Raw genomic sequence first — 27,783 nt, 5'->3', positions numbered from 1 at the left:
AAAAAACTCCACAATCTATAAAGAATTATAAAAGTTTCGGGGCACCTGGCTGGCTCAGTCAGTAGAGCATGAGACTCTTGATCTTGTGAGTTCGAGCCCCAAGTTGGGTAGAGAGATTACTTAAAAATAAAATCTTTTAAAAAAAATTTGTGCAGTTTTGAGTAAACAACCTTCAGCCTAGTTCAGGTTCTTCCAAATATTTGCATAGCTTATTTACTGCTAAATTTTCATACACAAACATACTGAGCAAATAAAAATGACACGATGTCCCATAAAAGTTGGTAAGAGAATTTTATTGTGTGACGTATGTAGGTCTTTGCATTCTACTAACAGAAAAGCACTTGTCCACATCTTAGTCGACCTAACAAATTACGTATCTGTGGTTTTTATCTACACGGCTGCAGTGTTACACTATTGGAGAAAACCTTCCTTTCACTTGTACTTTGGTGCGATTATACAGTAGATACTTCCTCCTCCAGAAAATAAAAATATCCTCAATCTAAACTTAAAATGGAACAAAGACATGAACACCAAGTTGCCTGCACCACTTGGTCAAAGACTGCAATAAAAACCGAAACAGTATGCTGCTTAACGTATGAAGATGAGGAGACGTCTCTGCCAGTTTCAGCCAAACCTCTGTAGGAATGATATAGCATCTGGGTTTATTCTTCCTGTGGTTTTCACACATGACAGGTAGAACTGTACCGCAACGAGGAACAGTCACATTCTTCACTTGCTCAAGAGACTCAGATACTGGACTTTAGCGCAGGAAATATCTCTTGGGGCTTAGTAATATACAAATGGGTAGAAAAAAAAACTGCCTTAGGAAAAATTTCACAATTGTTTGACTAAACATCTGAAGCGTTTCTGTCACAGCTTTCATATATTAAAAAAGTTTCCTCCAGAGATGAAGCTTATTTATGAAATAAAACCTAGTCGCTATCGTCTGATCCATGTTCTGAGCCCCGATCTGAGGCCTCATTGTTGGATCCCTCTGGTTCTGATTCATTTCCAGAGCCTTGGCCAGAGCCCTCGTTATCAGATCCTCTCTCGGAATCGTGGTCTGACTCGGCACTTGGAGAAGCCGGGCGAGAGTCCATCTCAGAACCTCCAGAGCGGCTTCTCCCAGACTGCACAGATTCGTTGTCAGACTGTTCAGAACCCGAGGGCCTTCTCTTTCTGGCTGGCTGGTCACTGTCTGAATCCTCATCTGACTGCTGTCTTCGGGGCCTCCGGGGACTGCCGGCCTCGCTGCCAGACTTGTTCTGGTTCTCATCAGAATCGCTGTCCGAAGAGGCACGTTTCTTCCGCCGTTCACCCTCGTCGGAGTCGCTGTTGCTGTTGCTGTTGCGGTGATGTCTGGCAAAGACAAGCACTGGTTAGACACCAGGATTTGGGCTAATGGGAGCCTTGACAAGTGGAGAATGTTTTCTAAACAAATAAGGGCATTTAATATTCTATCTCTTGACGTGGAGAGTGTTAACTCCGGTGTTCACTTTGTGATATTTGTTTTGTGTTCTGTTTTGTAAATTTGATATATTTCACAATCAAAAAGGATTAAAAAGAAAAAATAAGGCACTTTAGTTATGACACAGCATTTAAACAGTAAAGGAGGACTCTCACTGGGTTCTATCAGGCACCTTTCAGCAGAATGAAGCACTTCTCAATTTCATACATAAAATTATGAAAAGGAAGGGCTACATTTATCTTTATAAGCAAATTCATAGCAGAAGTGAAACCTAGGATTTTGCTTGGCTGTAGGGACTCTGAAGAATTAACCATCTCCCAAGGCTGGATGAGTGGGACTCTTCCCCGTCCTATCAGATACCTGAAGAGCAAAGGCACCATTTCTATCCAGGATTTGCTGCTGCACTCGTGCCCTCCACCAGAGTTGAGTCTTACTCAAGATAAGAAGCCAGGGCTAAAAGGCTTCTGTAGCTCACTTACTTTTGCCCTGAGTTCTCCTCTACTTATCAGTTGATGGGTTAAAGTGAATGGGACTTGTACCTATGCTTGATATGGTGGTGGCACCCAGGAAATCTTGGCTTCCTGGAGGCTCTGGAGGAAAGAACATTCCCATAACTGTGGTGACAGCTGCTCACCCCCCAGAGCTCTGGACAGGAGAACATACTTCCCCTGTGGCATATTCCTCAGTTTTGGATTCCATGGGAAGGAATATTAAATGGCACAGGGTTCAGTATAAAAAGGGCGAAGGAGACATAATACATTCTTCTGTTCAGAAATGAAACCATCTCCACATGACTGAAGGAAGGCTCTTGGTGCTTAAATCTGAGAGAAGAAACCTACACATACAATATGTAACTCCGGTCACCCTGAGTAGGTATGAAGAGTGAGTAAGAGGAAGACACTACATTCATTCCCTATATATACTAAAGGCCAGTGGGCCTCCTGGGTCCACTTCCCCCCATTCCACCTGGCCAAATAAGCAAACACTTCGTGACACTCAGGATCAAGTTTAACTGATGCAAGTGGCTCAAATCAACTTGGCCTTGACCTCATAGTTTGACAGCAGCTCAGCCTCTCACATGGACCTTTCTGCCTACACATTTTAACAATGCTCATTCTAAAACCATACATTTCACTGCTCTGCTCATGCTGGCCTTTTACCACTGACCAGGGTAACACGGTGGGCAAGGGTAAAGCAACCCCAATGTGTGTCAGCCAGTGTCTTCAGAGAAAAAAGGAACTGCAAGTCTTTACAGATGCCTCCCTAGAGATCGTTACCTATGAGGCCAGCAACCCCACTGTCACTCTTAGTTCTCTCAACATGCTAACTGCTCACCTCTAACCAACCAGCACTCTTCTTCAAAGATTCAACTCAAACAGCCTTTCTTTTACAAAACAAGTCTCTTACAACCCTCCCCTCAACTCCAGATTAGGTATGGACCCTGGAGAGCAATATACAAAACCATAAGTGACAATACCTATCCCACTATAATGTGGCTTTTTGTTTATGTTACACTTCACTGCTTCTAAAGCACACATTCTCTGAAGCCAGAGTCTAGGACTTTTTCCTCTGCATCCCCAAGCACTCAGCACACTATCTCATGGAATTCTTAATGGACATTCAAATGACTGTTGAACAAATGAATGAAATGACAGCCATCAGGAGAAATACATGGGATGGGATAGCATTATCCCAAGCTGGGGAACCTCCAGCTTGAGGAACAAGTTTAGGACAAGTAAAATCAATACTGCTTCTCCAGGTGTGCCAAAAGCTAAAGGAGAGCAGTGGCCAAGCAGTCTAGGAGAAGTCCCTCATGGAGCAGGCACAGCTGAGTCAGCACTGCCCTACAAGGGAGGAAATGGTCAAGAAAGTCCCATTTCCACATGACCAGGATCAGGCTACTCATAACAGTTTTAGCCAGTTTGGTAAGTGTAGGAAAGTGAGACAATTCATTTAGAAGGATACCATCCAGGAAATTTCACCTAATATCCATGGAGAAATGAGATTTCAAAATAGGTTTTCTTCTCTGAGGGAAAAAACATGTGACAGGACAAAATGACAGGGTTAGATTAAGAGGTGTGCTAAGGTTTCTTCCACCTCAGAGATTCTAAGAAGCTGGAGGGAAGACATTTTGGCACAGTGACCATTCTTATCTTTCATTAAAAGAACACACTAAGGGAGGGGTGCCTGGGTGGTTCAGTCAGCTAAGCGTCCGACTCTTGGTTTTGGCTTGGGTCATGATCTCACGGTTTGGTTCAGGAGTTCAAGCCCTGCGTCTGGCTCTGTGCTGATAGTGCTGAACCTGCTTGGGATTCTCTCTCTCTCACCCTCTCCCGCTTACATCCTCTCCCTCTCTCTCAAAATAAATAAATAAACATTAAAAAAAAAAAAAAAGAATGCGCTAAGGGAAAAATTCATACCCTTCATCAGCAATTTTAAGTTTATCTTCATCTGAAGAATCATCGCTTGATGATATTATGGCTTTGGATTTTATTTTTCCCTTCATTGAAGGAGGCAGACGCTCTGGCTTGGGCTACAGAAAGATCAGACATAGCAGATTAATCACGATTCCTAGGTTGCATTATGTTAGGACATCTTGTTAAACTTAGTTTGCGGTGTGATGATAACAAATAGCAACCAACACACTTCAAAAAGAAGCATTTGTGTTTGAAGAAATTGCAGGGGAAGAATACATGCTTATGTAGGGCAAGCCTTTGTGCCTACAGCAGGACACAAAAACCACACAGTATTATAAACTTACAGCCTTCTTCTTCTCTGCTTTTGGCGGACGTCGCTTTTTCGGTTTGGGGCCATTTTCTGTTTCCTCATCATCAGATCCTTCTTCTCCCTTTGGAGGTCTTCAAGAGTGAACAACAAGAGAAAGTCTGTCAAGGTTCACTCATGCCTAGAAAGTCTAAGACTACTTTGTCATCAAAATATTATTCATTCTGAATGGTATTCTCTATTGGGCTATCCTCAACCATACTGAACACTCGTCAAGGGCAGAGGCCATAATTTACAACTGCTGCACACAGCTCAGGAGTCTGCAAGAACCATGTATTTATGCAATGTCCACCAAATAATTTAGTCTCTGTTGAGTCCTCTTATTCATCTAAGATAAGCCCGAATCTTGTACTTGGTGGAGGGACAGAGGATGGGAGAAAAGACCCAGGCTCCTGATCTCACATCTTTCCTCTCTTCTTCCTTCCTTGCCAGCTACTCATTCCAGGCCTGCTGATGTCCGATCATAGCTTCCATTTAACAGGTCCATGTCGGAACGAATTCATTAGGTTCTTCCCCAAGTAGAGTCAGCCAGGGGTGGGAAGAACAGGCCTTGCTAAGAGAGCCAACTGGAGGTTCCTGGGCAGGGAAGCACCACAAGTGAGGAACGGGACAGCTCAGGGGCACCTCTGGTGAGAGATGGGCGGGGCACCACTTATCTTAATAGCAAATGGCACCAGGAAGATTAGAAGGTCCTTCTCTCAGGGGCGCCTGGGTGGCTTAGTTGGTTGAGTGTCTGACTTCCAATTTTGGCTCAGATCATGATCCTGTGGTTTGTGAGTTCAAGCCCCAAGTTGGGCTCTGTACAGACAGCACAGAGCCTGCTTGGGATTCTTTCCTCTCTCTCAGCACCTTCCCTGCTTGCACATGCATACTCTCTCTCAAAACAAACAAACAAACAAACAAACAAACAAACAAACTTAAAACAAAAATAAAATAAAAAAATAAAAGGCCCTTCTTTCACATTAATTCACATATTACACATCTAGCAAAACTTGAGGTGGGTATCACTATTACATTTTACACAAAGGAAACTGAGGCTTGGTGACTTTTCTAAGATTGCACGTGGATAGCGTGGGCACCGCAGGTTTTCTCATTCTAAACTGCACACATTTTCCAATAAATACATTCACAACACATTGATAATACCTTCTCCTCTTTTTCTTCTTTCTTTCACCCCCTTCCTCATCTTCCCCTTCTTGTTCACTACCACTGCCCTTTCTTCTCTTCTTCTTCTTGGATATAGGCAGGTCATCGTCGGTATCATCGTTGACAAATTCATCAAACTCTCCTCCCTTTTTAGAACGCTGCAATCCAAACAAGACTATAATCAGTTCTCGCCTGGCTGGTGGAATGAGGTCAGATCCTATCAGCCATTTGACAAACGAAGGATCTTTTATCAAGTTGCATGGGAGGGGTGGTGGGTGAGGTCCATATTTTGAAGACTTCTAATTAGGGTGAATGGCTCAAGTGGCTTAGGTCACCACCAGGTCCAAGTACGGAGCTAACACTGGAATGCATTTCCAAATAATACCATATAAAGCACTGTGTTGGAAGACTGCCTCTTAGCAAAGGAGGAGGTCAAAACTAAGGACTAAGCACTGAGTAAACAGAACCAATTATATTCACTTCTGAAAGTCAAATGACAAGGATGGTGCCATCAGTACCAGCAGGAGTCACATCTTACCCGTCCACCACCACCTCCTCTTTTCTTTTCTTTTGTTGCTTCGGTCTCTCCAGTAAACATAAGAATATTTTTGGTCTTCTCAACATACTGGGCCCGCTGTTCTAAAAGTTTCTTTTGCTCTTCTTTTTCTCTGAGACGTTTCTCTTCCTATGAGGAAAAAAAGAGTAGGAAGAAACTGCATCAAAATGTTGAAAAAATATCACGAATACCAGCAGAAGGACTTCTTTAACATGCAAGGTGTATGTGTGTGTGCACACCATTCTTGAATTCTAGTATAACTGAAAACACAATAAATACCTGTTCTTTAAGAAGTTTCTGCCTTAACAGTTCCTTTTCCTGCTCTTGTTTGGCCCGTAACTCCCTTTCTTCTTCATCTTGTTTACGTGCCCGGGCGACATGGTACTGGGCCTGGCTCAGTAAGTCAGAGCACTGCCTACAATATTCCAGATTTAGAGAAACATGAATGTAGCTAGTATCTTTTTTGCTCAAAAACTCAGAGGATCTGTTTTCCTTACACAAGCTAGAGAGCCAGATCATTAGCAGATATTTATGGGATATTTTAATTAGCAAAATTAACTTAGTTTCTCATAAGTCAATACTGTCAACTTTGGTAACTTTCCAAATTATAAGTGTCCTCTCCAATCACAGATATATTTTCAACATTATCTTCACATGTGAATCAAAGAGTGAAAATAGATAGAAAGTATTTTCCCCACACAATGTAAGTACTTGTACTGAATTGATTTTGTCATATTTCCTGAAAGGACCCTTGGAAAAAAGACTTTGTCCAGGCTGGGGAGTCTCACAGACAAGTGGGAAAGACCGACCCCTGGAAGGCCACCCAGCACACATCGACATCACTGCTTCACCCAAAGTCACCTTCCATAAGTAGTAACATTACCTGGCTTCTGTAGCAGCAAGGGCCAAATCGAATCTCATTTTATCTCCCACTTTACTCAAGTAACTGAAGTATCTAAATGGAATGAGAAAATAAAATACTTCACTGAAAAAAAATTATAATGAAACAGTCCCTTTAGATTTTTATTTTGTTACTTTTTAAATGTTTATTTATTTTGAGAGGGGGGAGAGAGAACGCATGAGCAAGGGAGGGACAGAGAGAGAGAGAGGGAGACAGAAAATGCCAAGCAGGCTCTGCACTCTCAGCACAGAGCCTGACGTGGGACTCAGTCCCACAAACCACAAGGATCATGACCTGAGCCGAGATCACTTTGGATGTTCAACCGACTGAGCCACCCAGGTGCCCTGGCTCTTTAGATTTTTAATCTGGTCTACAAAAATAGTCTGAGAAAAGGTTTATGTATTGATTGACTTACATGAACCTATTTGATACATGAAAGGCTATCTCAATAAGAAAATTATATATGAAACCTACTTAAAAAAAACTCTCATCAAAGTAGCACTCAATATGTTTAATAAAAAACAAGTTCATGAATATAAGTAGTCATATTTAATATCATCAGTAAACTCACAAATAACCCAAAATCAGTTCATGCAGCCAATACGTAACTAAACACTGTATTTACTAAATATATCCGCATGTGGGTTAGGAGGTGTATGCCATAAAGGCACTTAGTCTACCAGGTGAGGCAAGAAATGCTTTTATAAGAATTTAAATAAGGTTAGACAAAACCTGAAGAGATATCAAGTTTTGATTTTACCACGCACAGAATTACAAATAAATCCCGTAAAAGTACATAAATTTTGAGCTCAGTGCAGAAACCCATTCAATATTTAAGAGGACAGGCCTTAATCTTAGCTCAATGAAAATTAATATTCCATGAAAAGACACAGCAGTATAAGCAGTAAAACCAACATAAGTGGGGTCTAAAAATTTCAAGTGTGCAAAATTCTGGGTAATATTACTGTCAGATTAATGAAAATTTAGGGCAAGCTTGCAAAACTAGCCAGCCAGTTCTAGGGGACACTACACCATCCAAATCTGGCAGGGTCCTGGTCACAGTTTGGCGCCACCTGGTGGCAGCCACCTGCTTTGGCTTAAAAACCACTAGAATGCTTCTAGTAGAGATCGCTTCAGGGAAGTGATTTTCAGTACTGTATGAGACAAATGAATTTAAAGAAACAAAGCATTTCAAAAGTTGTTTCTACAAAATCTTTACCTATGTGCAAGCTCCAGTTCTTTCACAGCATTAAGTACTTCCTTCAGATTACTCTTTTCATCTTTCAGAACAGAGGTAGCTAGTCTCTGCAGGACCAAGGCCACATTAAACATAAGTACTGTATCACTGGGCGCCACATGTCTAGCCTGTAGGTAAAAAACAAAGCAAATATTTCATATAATCTAATGACAAGAAAAGAAGTTTACTCAAATATAATGTTAGGTATACAAACATGCATAAAATAGAATAAAAGTATGTAACGCAGCATAGAATTAAGTGAGAATAAGGAGTTCTCCTTTTCACCTTTAGCAAAGTCTGTTTGCATTCCTGTAACTTGCCACACTTGAAGAGTGCCCGAGCCAAATACAGTACAACTTCAGTGTTCTGGTGCTTATAGAACTTTCTGAGGCAGTTTTCATACTATAACAAAACAAAAAGTTAATTAAAATACAACAAGGATTAAATGATATTGTCATTGTGTAACAGATTTCAAGCAATTTTAAAGCTGCGTGAAAAGGTGTTTTACCCTTTGAATGGTTAATTTCAAAGAATAATTTGAGAATGAGTTTTGACATTCACCAGGATAGGTTTTCACAACACAAAAAGCTGATAAAAAAACAAACAAACAACAACTAGGTACTCAAAATCGTTTTTCCATTTGAAACTTAGACCAATACTGAAAAGATAGATTGGATGGCTTTTTTCATATCTCTGGCAATAAAATCTATGGACAAGCTTACTGACAACTTATTAAAAATTACATACCTGGTTCCTTTGGGCTATACTCTCTACCACCTTTCTTTAGGATTGATGGAACCTACTGGCAATGAGCATGAGAAGTCTCACAGTTCTGGTTGTTAAAGTTTTCTTATAAAACCAATATATGGCAATACTGGTGTCAATTTTGTCATGAACACTTCACTTTTTGACCATGGATCATATCTTGTCATAACCAAGCTCTTTTTCATGGAAGATAGTTAAAGAGTTTCCCCCTGAATATCCCTAGTAATTAACTTGCATTTTTAAAAGGCAACTTTATCATTCTGCAGAACAGGAAGGCCCACCTCCAAAAACACAACCTCTGAGACTACCATATGCAGTCTGGTCCTATAAATCCTCGTGGCTAGTACCTTTCAAATATTCTGAATTTGATAATAACCACCCTCCTTAGAAAAAAGGTTAACCACTGCAAGGAGCCTGGCCTGCCCTTGTCATCTACCTCTGATAAGAACTTTTTTTTTTCATCATAGTATTTCCCATAGATCCTAAGGATGTTTTTACTTTTTAATATGCTATAGATGCTAAATATTTGTTTTAAGATTTTATTTTTAAGTAACCTCCACATCCAACATAGGGCTTGAACTCATTACCTCGAGATCAAGGGTCATATGCTTTACCGACTGAGCCAGCCAGGCACCGCTAGATGCTAAATATGACTCTTTAAGTTCAAGCACTCCATAAATATGAAAGGCCTAACAAAATTCTATAGTGATAAAAACTAATCCCCATGGAGTTTTTTCTTTTTAAAATGTCATTTAACTTTTCTGAAACTCAGTTTTCCCATCTGAGAAAGAAGAATGTAAAACAAGCAAACAAATATTAAATCCTATTTTTTGGGTATTTACTGATATACTAGTACGTTAGTGCCAAGTATGGTGTACAGTACTTTTCATACTGGATGTTTACACAATTCTGTGAATTTAAGGTACCTGATCTCCACTTCATAAATGGGAAACTGGCTCAGAGCCCAAGGCATGCAATTAGGGGTGGAACCAGGACTCGTATCTCTGTCTAGACACCAAAGACTGGCCTTAACATTATATGATGATAAGCCTGTGAATAGACACAGTATCACAAGAAATAGCATGCAGCTCCATGAGAGGGCCAGAATGGTTAAGAAAACATCTGCTCAATAATGAACACAATAGGGGCGCCTGGGTGGCTCAGTCAGTTGAATGTCTGACTCCAGATTTTAGCTCAGGTCATGACCTCAGGGTTCATGAGTTCGAGCCCCACATTGGGCTCTGCACTGGCAGTGTAGAGACTGCTTGGGATTCTCTCTCTCTCTCTCTCTCTCTCTCTCTGCCCCTCCCCAGCTTGTTCTAAGTAAATAAACTTAAAAAAAAAAACAATGAACACAATACAAAAATATCTTGAACGATAAGACATTACCATCTGAACGGCACTGATATATTGCTTCTGTTCCACATAGATGTGTGCTAGGTTCAACCACACATCACTGATATCTGCTGTTGCTTCTCTTACTTGGGCAAATACATCACGAGCTTCACGAAAATATCCTTTGTGGGCCAAAACAGCTCCTAAAATTATAAAAAGGTTCACATTTAAGAATTTTTTAACTGTAAGGGCGCTTGCATGGCTCAGTTAATCATCCAACTTCGGCTCAGGTCATGAACTCATGGTTCATGGGTTTAAGCCCCATGTCGGGCTCTGTGCCGACAGCTTAGACCTGGAGCCTGTTTTGAGTTCTGTGTCTCCGTCTATCTCTGTCCCTCCCCAACTCACACTCTGTTTCTCTCTCTCCAAAATAAATAAACATTAAAAAAAAATTAAGGGGCGCCTGGGAGGCTCAGTCAGTTAAGCATCCAACTTTGGCTTGGGTCATGATCTCATGGTTCATGGGTTCCAGCCCTGTGTTGGGCTCTGTGCTGACACCTCAGAGCCTGGAGCCTGCTTTGGATTCTGTGTCTCCCTCTCTCTGTTCCTCTCCCATTCATACTCTCTCTCAAAAATAAATAAAAAACAAATTTTTTTTAAATTAAAAAAAAAAGAATTTTCTAATTGTAGCCAGAAAAGCCACTAAAAGCCCTATTTTAATACAACTTCATTTATTACATTTAGGGAGAAATTATGATCTACAAACATTCCTCTGAAAGCATTCATTTCACAAATCACTACAGATGCCCGTGTCTTATAATCACCTATGCCATTAGCAGCATACAGATTCTTCGCGTCATTTCTGAGCACTTGTTTGTAGATGGCCAGGGCACGATCTTGGTGACGCTTTTCCTATAAAAAGAAACATACATTATAAAACAAAATTCAAACAGGAATCAAGTGTCTGTTTTGTTTTAAAGATACAAAAAGAAAAAAAAATAAGGGACAAAAAGAAATTACCTTTTCTCGATCTCGGGTGGGCTGATGCAAAGTCTGGAGCCAGACGTTGCCAAGGGCCAGCATAGAGTAAGTGTCACTCTGTGTAGATGGTTGTTTTAATATTCTCTCAAATTTCTTCTGTCCCGGACCCCATTCTTGTTTTGCTAAATGAAGATTGCCAATCAAAGACCAAGCATCTGGATGGTCCTGAAACACACATATAAAAAGAAACAAAATCTGTAATTTGGATTCAGAGATATTAATCACCTTTCTACAATAGCTGATTACCAAAGAGGTTTACAAGCCACATTTACAATTTGAGAGTGGGGATGGATTAATGAATTGTAAAATCACTTTAGCGTGTAGTTATCAGCATAAGAAATGCAACAGAATGGAATATAGATGGAATGGAATATAGAATAATGCCAGTGTACTGCACATGGCAACGGTACATAAAGATTTGCAAAACCTTCATTTTAGTTGTTGCATACACACGTGTGTATACTCAACTATGATGTAAAATCTATTTCTGTGGCTAACAATCAAAAAGTTTACATAACTTCTACACTACAGTAACTTCAACAAGTAAATAAAATAGGGTGATGTCAAGATATTAGAGAAATGATAGCCATTAAAATGAAAATCTAGGGAGAAAAGGTGAAATAATTGTTTTTCAAACCTAAGAGTTAATACGACTAACCTGATTAATCTGAAGAGCTTCCTTAAACCAATCTGAAGCCTCATAAAAATTTCCTTTATCTCTAGCCATGGCTCCAAGGCGCAGATAGCCTAAAAATATACATTTAAAAGTTTTTACGTTTAAAATATTATCTATAAAAGACCATAATTTTAAAGCCGTACTTTTGAAATGATTGATTTCTGTTAATACATTCACACAATGAACAGAAAAATCCCATAGGTAAAAAAAATTGAGCACCAATAAAACTAATTAATAATCTCACAAGTTAAAGAGCAATTCTGTTCCTATCAAGTCACTGTTTGAAATCTCAGATTTATTTCTTCCACTCTATTCCAGTGTTCACATCCTGGTCCAAGCCCTTATCTCCAGCAAAGTTATTTCAAAACTCAGAGCTGTTCTGTTTCCAGTTTCTCTCTGATGCACAGTACTGTCACTTTGTCTTAAAAAGCTGCTTGTCATAGGCAAAATAGTGAAAGCATGGACTACTAGGGATTACTAGTTAGAAAACCTGGGCTCTAATTGTGGGCTTCCACTTAAAGAACAGTAAAAAGGTGCCGCACAAATGTAAGTTGTTATTTTCTCCAGAAACTAATAATGGTTTACTACTACCCATCAAACCAAATTCAGCCTGGCATTGAACTAAATCTGATTTTTTTAAATCACTTTTGTATCCATAGCAGCATGACAGGGGCCAAGTTAATAGCTCCTGATTTAACCAGAGTCAAAATATCATAGCTTTAAGTACTTTTAAGGGAAATACAGTATTGCAAATCATTTTTAATTAAAAACTGTCTGAATTTTACATCTAGGATGTAAAAACTCAAAGTAGGACATTTTAGTAATAATTATTTTGAGGTAAAACAGTGCTTTTTCTCACTATTGTAAACATTGCAAAAATGCGAATATGAAATTAGAGCAGGAGCATCAGAAAAGTATATCTAGCACCAAACATGCCAAGGAATTGTTCAAAGTCTAATAAAGGTAGCTGGCACACTGAAGATCGCCTACTTTATGAAATATGGTTCAACTCATTTTTAGTTGTTTCTTTTAGTTTCTAGCATAAATTTAAGTGAAGCTGCATCTTTTTTATTTTTTTAAGGCCACAAATTTGCCTTGAAGAAAAGGCGACATGATAACCTTCATATTTTTTTACTATTGGTTCTAAGAAAGATTTTTTTTTTCAGGCTAAATTTTTGCTGCTGTTGTGGGAATTTTAATTCATAAAAAAAAGTTTACAATTCTTACAGTCAACATAATTAGGATGTTCCCGTAAGATGTTTTTATATAGTTTTTCAGCTTCGTGGAATTCACACATTGCCTCATACAGCCTGGCTAAATTGTATGATGTTGTAACAGAAATGGCATTATAATAATGTTCATCATGCTCAGCTTCTGCCTTTGCACGATCCAATGATGCCAAAAAATATTTCTATGAAAAAAAAAGAAAATTACATTGTTAAGACTTAGTTGGTACATCTAAAAAGGTGTGTGTTCCACCTGACAGTATGTAAGAACTGAATATTTCTATTTTCCTACCTTTGCCTCCCCTAGATTTCCAAGTCTAAAATGGAGGGCACCCACATTATTCAGAATCTCTGGTGGGACATCGGCCTGCACTTTCTCCTGAAGGATCCGTGTAGCTGTTCCATAGGCTGAAAGGGCACCCTGTATTTTCATGGTGGAGAGAATTCGGTGTAAGTGAAAATGAAAGGGAGAAACACTATACCACGCTTTCAAAAAACACATTATGTAGGAGACAAAAAGCACTGCTAAAATACCTGTATATCAGTCTGTTCTAAGATTTGTGCCAATTCAATCCAAGCTTCAACGTCATCAGGATACTGTTCTGTGACCTTCTTCAAATGGCCCTGGGATAAAAGAGATCATTAAGCTAAAGCAGGCTTAATTAAGCAACTACAGGCCGTCAAAGTAAAAAGTGGTAGCTACTCTACCTTGTTTAATACGTCAACTGTTCGTTATTTCAACTGGAACAAGCTCGGCTAACAAAACTGCTTCCATCATATCTCTACTAGCAATAACAAGAATGAGGAATGACAGTCTAGTGATAATGGAGAATAGCTAAGATTTTTTAAAATGTACCTTAGCGATATCTCGTTTTTCTTGATCTTCTGAGGCAGCATATAGAGAGCCAAGAATTTTCATAGTTTCATAATTATTAGGATAAGCTTTCAAAACTTTCTCAAAGCACTGAGATGCATTTTCTTTGTCACCTCGATATATATACATTTGTCCCAAGCCAAAAAATGGCAGCACAAAAGAGGATGAGGCAAATTGTGTGGCTTGATAGTAGTACTGGAAAGCTTGGTCATAATCTTCCTAAAAAATGAAAATAAAACAAGACCAACAGTATGTACGAAAGATTCTCTGCCTTCTTTTTAATGTACAAAAGTTTTGAAAAGACTTGAAAAACTATAAAACAAAAGAATTAGCTATTTGGAGAAGGTTGGAAATGACCTTACCTGAACGTGGAATGATCTAGCCAGCTGATAGCAACTTTCTGCTTGCATAGCCTCCACTTCTGTATTATGGAATGCATGGAGAGCCAAGTGCTGGACTTTACTATAATCCTGAACAAGGAGATCCAGAAACCAAATGAGTAAATTCAAACAACTCAAACAGTCTCAATCATAAGGCTTCCTCAAATTTCATTTTTAAAATGTGTTCACTGAATGAACAATAACAGCACAATACCTAGAATTACAAATCATTTTTCTCATTCCCCTTGCTGATAACTTCAGGGAAGATGGGAACTAACATTATTTACCCAGAACTTAATATCTACCCATTATATCTCTTACTTCATTTAATCCTGCAACAATCCTTTGAGGTATCCGCCGTATTTTTGTGATGAGAAACCCTGAGAGGTCAAGTCCCTTATTACTAGTAAAGGGAACAATTACAATTTATTGAGAACTATTATATACCAAGCACTGTGGTAGGTATGATATTTACATTAGTTCTAGGCTCAGTCAAAAATCTTGCAAAGATTGTCATTATTATCATTTTATTGATGGGGAAATGGAGGCTTAAAGAAATAAAGTGTATTGTGGAAAAGCTAGAATCTGAATACAATTTTTTTTTCCTGACACCAAAGAAATGTTCTAACACATGAGGGTAGCAAGCTTAAGTGACCAGATTTGAATTCAGCTCTATTTGAATACATGGGTCATGACTTTCCCATGGGTCATGACTTAATTTGGATTACCAAGCTAATCTCCTGAGAATCTCAAAGTCAGAGTTTATACATCAGGGATAGGAAACAACTTTCTGGTTTTAATAAGGATATGTTTTACCCATTTGGCTATAAGTCTGGTTTTCATAAGGATATGTTTTACCCATTTGGCTATAAGTCTGGTCTGGAGAGCCTCTGTTTGGTCAATGGACAGTTTCAACTTTTTTTTTTTTTTAATATTAGGAATAATAATGTAATTGTAGTTTTAACAGTAACTCTTTCCCATTAGATAAGTATTTAATATGCACATTACATTTAATTCTAAATGCCACTCCTCAAATCCTATAAAGTAGGTATTTATTACTGTTTTACAAGTAAGGAAATTTAAGTTTAGGGAAATTATCTGCCCAAAGCAACATAACTATATAGTGGTGATACCTGAATTTGAACTAAATAATTCAAACTCTACACTCTGAATTATTTTGCACAGCCTTTTAGCTAAATTTATATATTGGTCCCTGGGATGAGGGTAAAGGTCAAATGTTGGGTTTGGAATATACTTTTTCTATTTTTGTTACTCCTGACTCATGACATATCTCTTAGGGAATAAAATGATTCTACTTTGAAATTCAACATAAAAAGTATTGAAGATTACATTCCAATTTAAAGTCCTCATTCACATCTCTTTGATTTCCCCTCACGCCCCAATTTTTGTCCTTAATCCACTCTGCATTCTAGCTGCTTCTCTTTCCAATCAAACAACCAAGCTCAGTTCTCAGTTCTTTCTGGAGGTCTGTGGTAATTGCTCCAGGAGTCACCATGGCTCCTCCCATTTCTAAACCTACTTTACTAGTTAATTACTGAGTGTCTGGGATATTAATTAATAATACCTTTCCCCCCATCTGGTTAAATGATTCCTCTACAGGGGAGGCAATGCAGTGTAGTGGGCAGAGAATTGAAATACTACATCTCAACTGTACTATTTGCTAGATGAGTGAATTTTGGCAAGTGGTCTTACTTAACTTTCTTTTTAAAAAAATTTTTTTAACGTTTATTCATTTTTGAGAGACAGAGAGAGACAGAGTGCGAGTGGGGGAGGGCAGAGAGAGAGAGGGAGACACAGAATCCAAAGCAGGCTCCAGGCTCTGAGCTGTCAGCACAGAGCCCGACAGAGGGAGCTCGAACTCACGAACTGCTAGATCATGACTTGAGCTGAAGTCAGACACTTAACCGAATGAATCACCCAGGTGTCCCCCAAATTTAAAATGGAATCCTTTTCATTTGGTTCAAGAATGCTGTCCTAACAGCTGTGAGCAATGACTATTAAATATATATTCAAATATTTAGGATTATCAGTCCTTTGTTTTTTTCAGTAAAAACCAAACTTACTGTAACTGTTTTATCTGAAACAGTAACACTTTAAGTACTTATAAGATACATTTCCATCTTCTCCCTAAATAATTGCCTTTTCATACTATAAAAGTTACAGCATAAAGCTTAAATAATTAATTCATTATGAACAGCAAGTATGCTTTCTATAGCCAGAGGAAGTACAGCATTATGGTTAATAGCTGTATGACCTTAGGCTATAACCTCTGCCTCAATTATTCATCCACAAAATGGGGATAATATTAACTATCTCATAGGAATGTTGTGACTATTATACAAATTCATGGAATGCATTTTTTGAAAAATCTTATTTAAGTAATCTATACACCCCATGTGGGGCTCACACTCACAACCCTGAGATCAAGAGTCACACGTTCTTCTGACTGAGCCAGCCAGGTACTCCCACAGAATGCATATTTAATAGTACTTGGGGAGTACCTGCATGGCTCAGTTGGCTAAGTGTCTAATTCTTGATTTTGGCTCAGGTCATGATCTCACAGTTCATAACATTGAGCCCCATATTGGGCTCTGTGCTGACAGGGTAGACACTACTTGGGATTCAATCTCTCTCTCAAAATAAATAAACATTTTAAAAGATAACAGTACTTGCATATTAGTGGCAATAATCATGGTGATATAGTATCTATTATTAATAAGGATTAATACAGTTTAGTGAACTTTTACCTAACTTGCTATTTAGTTTAAAGTTCTTAGTACAGTTTAGTACCTGGTTTCCATATGGCAGATAAAACTTTCATACTTACTGTATAATAACTTTGCCAATGAAATACCGAATTTTAACATTCAAAAAAATCTAAAATACCATTGCTTCTACAGAATTAGTGGCAACTTTCAAAAATACATCTTGATCAATATGCAAAAACAAACAAAAACTTCAATGACTCATTGGCTGCCTAGAGAAGTATGTCCAAACACCTTATATCACACCAGTGTCCCACCATCTGGATCCAATGCATTGTCTATCATGAGCCCACCATATGCCATGCTTTTACTAAACTACTAAGAATATTTCATAGATCTGTACCTTTCCCTTTTCAACTACCTAAAGATCTCCTCCTAAAAACCCAGTTCAAGGGCTGTTCCTTCTTGGTGAAAACCTCCTTAACCACTTGATCACTTCCTCTTTCGTTTTTCTACCACAGCAGGGTAGAGACCTTTATTTCTATATTTACATTTGTTTACATGTCTGCATTTTCTATGAAACTGAACTCCTGAGTACAGAAACTCTATCTTATTGGTCTCCACATCCCTATCACAGTGTTAGGTATAGTATAAAGGGTCAATAAATATAAAATGAGTGAATGAATGAACAAACATACCCACCCCCAATTAACTAATACAAACTCTAATTTGAAAAAACCTCCTGAGATTTTTAATTTTTTTTTCCAAGTTAAAAAGTAGAGTATCAACTGCAGAACAGAAAAACAAATCAGGATTTAAAAGCAAACAACTTTAATAAATTGAGTTCTCTTACCTTTTTGAAGAAAAAGTGATTTGCCAAATGGTTCAATACCATGGGGTTGCTAGGATCAATAGTATAGGCTCTGGAAAGAAGCTGGACACCATTTTTGATGGAATCAGCCTAAAAGAAAAATGATGACAACAGGGCCATTATTTAATCAGCATTTTTTTTTTGAAATTTAAATTTTTTTAATGTTTATTTATTTTTGACAGAGAGAGAGATAGAGCATGAGTTGGGGAGAGGCAGATAGAGAGGGAGACACAGAATCTGAAGCAGGCTCCAGGCTCTGAGCTGTCAGCACAGAGCCCAACGCAGTGCTCGAACTCAAGGACCTCGAGATCATGACCTGAGCCAAAGTCAGACGCTCAACTGACTGAGCCACCCAGGCACTCCTAGCATCTCTGAAATTTAAGAGAGCAAGCTGAGGACGAGGCGTTTTGGAGGTGGATTCCTTCATTTAAACCAGAGGGATCAGGGCGCCTGGCTGGCTCAGTTGTTAAGTATCTGACTCTGCCTCAGGTCAGGACCTCATGGTTCGTTTAATCAGCATTTTTTGAAAATTTTCTTTATAGTCTGAAAAATAGGTTATATAAATCTAAGTTCAGACACCAAACATAGCTCTTATTTAGTTAACATTCAGCAGGGATAAAAAAAATTTCAAATACTGAGTTAAATTGTTAGAACCTCCCTCACAAAAAGCCCCCTCCTAGTTTTATAGATTTTAGCTGTCTTCTTGGTGTGGCAGATGTTTGTGGATTACCCAACAGCTTGTACACCCTTCTTACCCTGTTAACAGAGGCCAGACTTTACAGCCTGTGGAGGTTTTTTAATTTCAGGAAGGAAAGTTCCCTTTTCCTCTTTACAAACCTCAGGGGATGAATGATGACTGATCTAAAACAGTTAAGATAATCTATTTCCCTTCTCTGGGGATTGGCCCAGGCACTTCTAAACTGGGGGTAATGTCATTTTTTTCATTATCACAACAGGGCGGATGTGCTGGCATGTAGTGGGCAGAAGTCAGGGATTCTGCTGATCAGCCTACCAACGGGTAGGATAATTTCCCATGACAAAAAACTATCTAGCCCCATATGTCAATAGTGCTGAGAAACCCTGATAACCCTGTCTAGACAATTATACACAAGGGGAAGCATGATGGAGACAGAACTGCTCTAACAGAAAGCCGTTTATCCTTTCCCTTTCCTCCCTCCATATCAGGCTCATGAAATGATGAGATGCCTGGAGATGCAGCAGCTATCTTGCAACTATGAGGTGACAGACATGAGAAGAAAAATCCACATACTAAGGACAGAAAGATGTAAAACTTTGGGTTTAATGATACTGAGGTGCCAAATCCAAGACCTTAGATAGCTGGTTTAGTGGATGATATAACCCCTCATGTTTAAGTCACTGTAGTATGCTTTTTGTTACTTGCAATTGAAAGCATGCCAAACTGATATACAACCTACCAACTCCTCACCTGAAATTCTGAAATCCAAAAACTTCTTAAAACACAAGCTGTTTTGTAATCTTGCAGTAAGCTCACTTGGTGGCAAAACTTTACCTGAATTGTGAGGTTACCCTATTAGTGTGAACAGTCACTCACTCTGACACAGAAATACATGTTTGCATTTGGGGTGGTGTCCTAATATCTGGGTATTATATATTATGCAGTCCAGGCATCATATTATAGTTCTATTACATGAAATCTTCTTATTAAATGTTTATTTACTTAATTTGAGAGAGAAAGGGGGGATGGAAGAACAGAAAGAGGAGACAGAGAATCCCAAGCAGGCTCCACACTGTCAGCACAAAGCCTAATAATGCAGAGCTTGAACTCACAAAATGTGAGATCATGACTTGAGCCAAAACCAAGCATCAGATGCTTAACCAACTGAACCACCCAGGCATCCCAATAACCTATTACCTGCAGTCTTGACCTCTAAAACACTTTGGCCTCAAGAATTTTAGATAAGGAACAGTAAGTCTGACAAATCAGTCAGGAAATTTTTTTTTCACTCACATACCTCTTTATTGTTGAGTTCTAGTACAGCCAGTCCAACCAATGCTCCCACACATTTGGAGTTGAGTTCCAGGGCTCTGCTGAATGCCAGACGAGCTTTTTCCAGTTTGTTAAGTTTCACAAAGCAATGGCCCATTCCTAAACGAACTTCCGCTAAAAAAACAGTCATTCAGTCTGTCAAACTAGGACATTTTTAGGGTTCAAATTAAACAAAATACTTAAACATTGAGCCTCAAAATCCTGAAATTAACCTCAGTATATTTACACTACAAAATCTTCTGGTAGACCACAAACTTGCTTTCAGTGGATAGTATACCATACTGCTCTCCTCCTTTCTCATCATAAACAGAACACCTGCAATACTGGTACTTCTCGTCTTCCAGCACTCCTGGTTACACTCTACCTTCAGTGTCTTAATTTTTGAAGAGAAATTTTTAAACAGAGAGCAAAAAGCTTCAGTAAGGTCTTCAATATCGTGCCTGACTACATGCACATACTGTCATTCTCTTCAGAGCTATGATTACACATGCTCCCCAATTTTAAGGCCATGCCAAAACTCTACCAGGTTCCCATGAAGGGTCAACCTCTCCACTGGTTGGTCATGAGATCTCACCCCTTCTCATTTATTTAAGGACACTGCTTCAGCAACCCTCTCCTCTTTTTCCTGCATTATCAAATTTTCTATATCAGATCATTCTCATCCATATACATTCTCCCATCTTAAAAAGATCTCTTGATTCCATTTTCCTTTCCAATTGTCAACCCACTCCTGTTCTTCCCCTGAGAACAAAACTCCTTGACATATCTATCTACAGGTGTGTGCTGCCTCTAATAACTTTCCTTTTCCATTATCTTCTTAAATGCATTCCAACAAGGATCTCACCCCCACCATTCCAGTAAAACTGCTTTTATCAAGGTCACTAATGCTTAGTATGCTGCTGAATTCAATGATTGATTCTCAGTCCCTACTTTACTTGACCTAACAATAGAATGTGATACTGTCTGATGTCTTGTCCTGGAAACATTTTACACTGGATTTCAAGGACATTGCACTTACTCTCCTTTCCTCCTACATCTGGCTGCTCCTTCTCAGGCTCCTTTGCTGCGTCTTCCTCATTTCCCTAACCTCTACAATGCCAGAATGCCCTAGAACTCCATCTTTGGGCCTCTTTTCTACCTACACTCACTCCCCTAGCAACCTCATAGTTTCATGGCTTTATACACCACCTATATGTTGATGACTTCCAAATTAATTACTTCAGCTCAGACCTCTTTCCTGAACTACAGCCCTCCTGACCTCTCCAGTTGTACATCTAAAAGGTATTTTAAAATTTTCATGTTGAAAAATAATTCTTCTTCAACTATTTTCCAGATATACTAAAATGTAACTCTACTCTTACAGTCGCTTATGCAAAGGAGTTACCTTTGATCCCTCCTTTGGCCCATACATCACACCTACTCTGTCAGTTGCTCATATATCACATCTACTCTGTCAGTTCGTCCTTCAAAGTATACATAGAATCTGATCACTTATACCTCCACTACTGCCACCCTAGTGCAAGCCACAATCATCTCTGACCCACATGACCGCAACAGCTTTCTGCCTGGTCTCCCTACTTCTATCTTTGCCCCCCTGCCCCACTCTAGTCTCAGCCCAGAAGCTCAAAATGATCCTTTCAATATGAGTCAGATCATGTTACTTACTCTTTTGCCCAAAGCCCTCCAATGCCTTCCTATGTCTGTCAGAGTAAAAGCTAAAGTTCTTATACTAATCTATTATGCCTTACATGACTGGTCCTTGGTTATATCTTTGACTCAGTTCTTACTACTTTTCCTCCTCATTTTCCCTCTTGATTCCAGACACACTAGCTTCCTCACTGTTCTTGAAACCTGCTAGGCCCACTCTTTCCTCAGAGCCTTTGTATCTCCTATTCCCCCTCTCTGGGAATAATCTTCTCCCATTTAATCTACATGCTTATTATTTTAAGGTTTTTACTCAAATGTTACTGTTTCACTGACATATTTTCCTGATTTTTTCTAAGCAAACCCCCAGTTCTTCTCATATACCTTTTCTGCTTTACTTTCCTTTTACCACTATCTTGCATAGTTTATATTTTACTCATTTTATCTTCTCCACTGGAAAATGAATTCCATGGGGGCAAGGATTTTTGTCTCTTTGGTTCATTGCTGCATTCCTTGGGTCTAGAACAATGCCTGGCACATAGTTGATTCTCAATAAGATTTGCTAAATCACTGATTTTCAATAGAAAAATACTGTAAGAACAAAAAGATTATAAGATGATCTGCTATTCAGCTTTTGGATCAAACATAAAATTTTTAAAAAATTTCAATTGTTTCAACAACCCTATAGCATCTTTTCACAACTAACTTCATAGGCAACTGTCAAATCCTCAATATTTTCACTTGGATCATACACAGCTTAGACTTACAGTTTTTCTCCTACCTGGACATCCTGGGTTAGTACGCAATGCTTTCTTATAGTAAGCAAGAGCTCCTCTGTAATCCTTCTTGTTGAATGAAATGCAAGCTTTCCCTAAATGATTTTTAAAGATAAACATGAGTTGTTTAAAAAACACAAGTCTCATACGCTCTACATGAACTCACCTAAATCAAATACATCTCTGAATAAGAAATACTTGAATACGGTAAAAATGATTTCATATCAAAACCTGTTTTCCATAAGAATATATTAATGTATGCTTATAAATAAAAGTCATATTAAATATTATAAAACAATAAGTAAAAGAGCTGACCGTTGTCCAAATAGAAATTGCTTATTGACTCTTTAGAAGTGGATTACAGATTATTCTTAACTGGTATAGCTTCTATTTATGTAGCTTAAAAAGAAACAATGATCATAGATCACTGTAGATCTTATTTATTTACGTATTTATTTATTTACGTGACAAGGAGGGCACAAATGAACAAGGTATAGAGGGGGAGAAGGAGAGAGGGAGAGAGGGCAGGAGGGAGGAGGGAGGGAGGGAGAGAGGGAGGGAGGAGAGAGGGAAAGAGGGAGAGAGGGAGACAGGGAGACAGAGAGAGAGAGAGAGAGAGAGAGAGAGAGAAAGTGGGGCTTGCCCAAAGTGGGGACTACTGTTTTTTTTTTTTAACCCGAAGCAGGGCTCGTGTTCACCGGAAGTGGGGCTTGAGCTTACTGGATGCGGGACTCAAACTCAGTAACCCACTAACTGTGAGGTCATGACCTGAGCCGCAGTCAGATGCTTAACCGACTGAGCCACCTAGGTGCCCTGCAGATCGTTTTTATAAGGTAAAGCTCTTCTATGCTGCTGTCTAGGCCAAAGAAATATATTCCAGGCATATGATGAAAAACAGTTTCCTAAAATGGCTGCCAAAAATGACTTACCAAGAAGGGCTGGAATATTATTTGGAGACTGGTTGAGTACAAAATGAAACTGTGCATCAGCCTGATCCATTTTGTCACCTTCCAGTAGGCAGAAGCAGGCTCTTCCTAACAAGTGGTTCTGAAAAAGTAATATATCATCTTAGACTTGACTTTACCAAAGACTAACCATAATTTACCATGAATAGACAACAATAAAATGAAAACTATATAGGAAGGAGGTGGAGTATCACACAAATTCTTCTATTGACTATAATGTGTTTGAACTACCAATAGGTAATTCTTAATTACAAATCAAGAAATTATCCAGAAATGCAGGTCGTCTGTGCCAGGAACAATGACGAAAAGAAAAGTTAGACTCCTTAAAATATGCCTGAAATTCACCTGGAGATGAAAGAATTATTGACTCAACATGTGGGTAAGTTTTATGTATGCTAAATTTGCCCACATTACTTCAACAGTACAACAACCAAAGAAATTTCCATTTTAACAAGGAATTCCTTCTTTTGACTATTTATTATCAACCACGTTATTTTAAGAAAAATTCTTTCAAAAAAAAATCTGTTGCCTATCACACACATTTTATTTCATGTGGTATTTTTTTTCCCTTTCATAAATTCAAAGAAATCTTATTTTACCTGATCATACATAATAATTTTATCGGCCATGGTATACAACAGGGTTGCCTGTGTAATAAGATCTTTCTTATTATCCTTATTCTTTTCCTTCCGAGCCTGTTGTACATAATAGGCTGCCAATGTATCCAAGCAGGTCATCTGGTCTTTCTCATGGTCTCTATAGTCCAAATTGCCATCTATACGTGCTGCTTCCAACAACTTTACAAACTCTTCTGTTTTTCCTTGCTTGTAATATTCCAGCTAAAAGGTAAAGAATCAGATTAGGATTATTAAAGCATATGTCCATACAAAAAGATGCATACAAACATTTACAGCAGCTCTGTCTGTAATAGCCACAAACTGGAAACAACTCGATTGTTGATCAACAGGTGAATGGATAAACAAGCAGTGGTAATCTGCTTGTGGTATAATGGCTGCTGCTCAGTAGAAAAAAGTAAAGAACTACTCATACATACTACAATGTGGATAAATCTCAAGATGATTATGCTGAGAGAAGACAGACCAAAGAGTACATATTGAAATGATTCCACTTGTATAAAACTCTAGAATATGCAATCTTTAGCAACAAAAGCAGATCAGGTGTAGGCTAAGCACCATGGGGGGTGGGAAAGAGTCTGGAAGAAGGTTTTAGGGAGTGATGGATATATTATTCTTGATTGTGGTGGTGATTTCACAGGGGTGAAATATGGTAAAACATCTCAAATGGTACATGTCAAATATGTGCAGTTTATTATAGGTGAATTATGCCTTAATAAAGCTGTTAAAAAAGTGATAATCACTATCAATGTTTTCAAATTACTACTTAGCTAGCAATAGTCGATTTCAAACTAAATCAGAGCCCAAGAGAAAAAGCAATAAGGAGAGGGATAGGGATACAGAATTCTAAACAGAAAAGTTAGGCTCTGGTTCTAGATCTATCGAAATTATCCATGACTTTGGGCCTGCTGAATAACTTCCTTGGGCATTTGTTTCATTTATTAATACTAAAAAGAATATTCATCATTCATTAACTACTATGAGCCACAGACTGCACCAGGAGCTTTACATACTTATCTTTAATCTACACAATCTACTACAATCTAATCTACTACAATCACTCTTAAAGTGAATACTAACATCACATTATAGATGAGAAAACAGGCTCAGAAGGTAGATCATTTGTCTAAGGTCACACAGCTAGTTAGCAGCCAAGTAGAAATTTGAACAAAGGTCTCTCTGATCCCAAAGCCTACACTCTTTTCTTTGTACCATACTACAGCCCACAATGTTTCATCAATTTTACCACAGGTACCATGCTAATACTTCAATCTTCCATTTTTTCTGTAAGTGCTGTTAAAGAAGGCATTACACTACAGAAAATCTAAATTCCCTCTGGCTTTAAAAACTATGTGACAAGCATTAATGGCTTGTTCTCCACAGACTAGGAAAACGACACTTCAGAAAGGCACTATTGTCACTAAACGCATTTCTCTGTAAATCTATATCTAAGAAATTCTTTACAGTTAAGTTTGAGCACTGGATATAAGTTCAATTCTAGATCTACTTCTACCTTTCAAGATAATATAAGGTACCTCCTATGTATCTTTACATGAAAGTGACCTGTGGCACACTTGCTTTGCAAAAATGAATGCAGTATATGTTGTATTATATTACCAGAATAATCTACTAGGATGTTCTCACAAAAAGGAAACATTAGGCAGTCAGTTCTGGGGAGAGTGAAGGATGTTAGAATTTTAGGCTCTCTGAAGTGATTCTCCTGACAATCTCCAGGAGGGTTTATGTTGTGGAAGGGATCAAAGAGGACAAAAAACAAGACTGAGATAAACTTCACCCCAAAGAGCTTTTGTGAGCGAGCCTGGAATGTAATCACTTTCTAAAGTATTTTATGGGAAATGTTTTATTGTTATGGACAACACCACTAAGTAATGTTTACATGGTGGTATCTTGTTTTTTCTCAGATTATCTACAAACCATAAGCCAGTCTTCACTGAGTAATAAATAATCAGCACAGAATACTGTTTAATGTAAATGAATTTTGCCTTTACCAACCCATACTAATTTACCAGTGGACTAGCACATCACTTGGGAAACTGGTCTTCTTGTTCTATAAATGGTAATACAATTAACTTCCACACACATGGTACAATTTACTTATCATGCTCCCAAGCTGGCTATTACTGTATCTGGAAATAGAAATCATAGGTTTTTCCCAGTCAACATATAAAAAATATTTGTTACATGAACACTGACCGCCAAAGCAATCCATATGTGCAGTTGTGTGTGTTCCTGTTTCAGAATACTGATAACTTCGTCTCCCTCCGGTAACTGATCGAAGTCAAGTTCAATGACCTAAAACACAAAATGTAGGTTTTAACTTTTATTTCTTCCTTAAATTCACATTTCTTCTTTGCTGCTTTTCAGAATATACATCAATATGGATACACAGAGGGTTTGTGTTCACTTTCAATAGGGATGAGCAAATATATGTTAAGAAATGTTTAAGGCACACATGTCAAATAGGTCATATGGTAATATTAAGATAAAAGCATAGAGAAGCCAACAAATACCGCTAGTTGTCTTCAAATCACCAAAACTATAAAATGTTCCAAAAGCTTTGCTTGCTCAAAAATAACAAAACCAAACCCTGCTTAACACATAATGCAGGTAGAGTGCAGAAAAGCACCCCGGACACTCTAATGCTATAGGTCTGACAACTTGAGAGGCATAATCCAGAGGCAATGCAAAGTTGAATGCCCCTGTACACATTAATCAGGGAGACAGCATTTGCGTGTCACCGACACTCCTGAAAGTGGGCACAAAAATTAACAGTAGGTGAACGTTCTGGAATTAGATAGTGGTTATGGTTACACAACTTTGCAAATACTACTGAAAACCAGTGGATTTGACGCTAAGTGAATTATATCTCAGTATCTTATCTCAACCCAACAAAAGTACAAGTATGAGATATATATATTGGATATAAACATCACTGCTGAGAGCTTTACTCAGACAAGCCCCAGACTACCCATGATGAGGCGTGGGAAGGGAGAGAGGGTTAAATTCTATCTGTGCACAGTGGAGGCTATATCTCTGAGTCTCTATTTCGCTGATGGAGCCGTGTGTGGAGGACACAGTGCACCATGACAGACGCGAGTTTCTAAGGGATAAAGGGCGACTCCTATGTACTCTCTGGGAAAGATAGTTTGAGCAGCAGAGAGACCACGGTGACATCAGCGCCCACCTCTTTTATCTGAGGTGCCTTACAATTTATCGGCACTCTCACATCCTGCGCCCGTGAATTAGGAAGAGAGCAGAGTACTGTAACAGACGAACAGGTAGGAAAGGAACTTTCAAGTACTCCTCGGGGTGGCTCCGAGGCTGCGGGGACGTGATGTTCCCAGCCTGGGAAGGTGCAGGAGCTGGGGAAGGAGGTGACTGGGATTTCGGCGGGGGATTTCGACCTGGGCTCCTGGGGGAGAAGGTGCTCTCGCTTAGGAGACGAAGTCAAGAGAAGGGGAGAGGAAGAGATCGTCCAAGTTCACGGCCCCCACCCTCCCCCATACGCGACACTTACCTCGTCAGTGTCCCGGAGGGGAATCTCGATGGAGCCCCGCGACATGATGAGATCAGAAGGCGAGCGGGCGTCTCGCCCCTCCGCTCCGCAGCCGGTACTCCTGGCTTCTGGCTCGTCCAGAGGCTAGCGGCCGCCCGGGATCAGGTCGTGACTGCCGCCCCGCGGCGCCGCCGGGGCTTCGGCTTCTCCTTCCCGTCAGCCGCTTAAACA

At 39.0% G+C, this 27,783-nt stretch overlaps 1 protein-coding gene across 1 annotated transcript; it reads right to left on the bottom strand.

Moving 5' to 3' along the window:
- Positions 1-274: 274 nt before the first annotated feature.
- Positions 275-27,783, bottom strand: CTR9 (CTR9 homolog, Paf1/RNA polymerase II complex component). The gene is made up of 25 exons (XM_047070823.1): positions 27,574-27,783; positions 26,250-26,348; positions 24,000-24,239; positions 23,365-23,482; positions 22,441-22,530; positions 19,981-20,129; positions 17,969-18,076; positions 14,372-14,479; positions 13,992-14,228; positions 13,670-13,759; positions 13,428-13,556; positions 13,137-13,320; positions 11,892-11,980; positions 11,213-11,398; positions 11,017-11,104; positions 10,247-10,395; positions 8,378-8,494; positions 8,075-8,220; positions 6,838-6,909; positions 6,234-6,369; positions 5,937-6,083; positions 5,399-5,556; positions 4,230-4,326; positions 3,889-4,001; positions 275-1,359 (listed from the first exon to the last, which is right to left on the bottom strand). Exons 1-25 carry the CDS (start codon positions 27,616-27,618, stop codon positions 933-935), a joined length of 3,522 nt encoding a protein of 1,173 aa, XP_046926779.1. The 5' UTR covers positions 27,619-27,783; the 3' UTR covers positions 275-932.

Source organism: Lynx rufus, unplaced genomic scaffold, assembly GCF_022079265.1.
Source record: "Lynx rufus isolate CCGP_SWC_20201006 ecotype Redwood Valley unplaced genomic scaffold, mLynRuf1.p SCAF_9, whole genome shotgun sequence".
Classification (NCBI taxonomy): domain Eukaryota; kingdom Metazoa; phylum Chordata; class Mammalia; order Carnivora; family Felidae; genus Lynx; species Lynx rufus.
The sequence above is the reverse complement of the archived record's forward strand: the minus strand, read 5'-3'. Positions and strand labels throughout refer to the sequence as shown.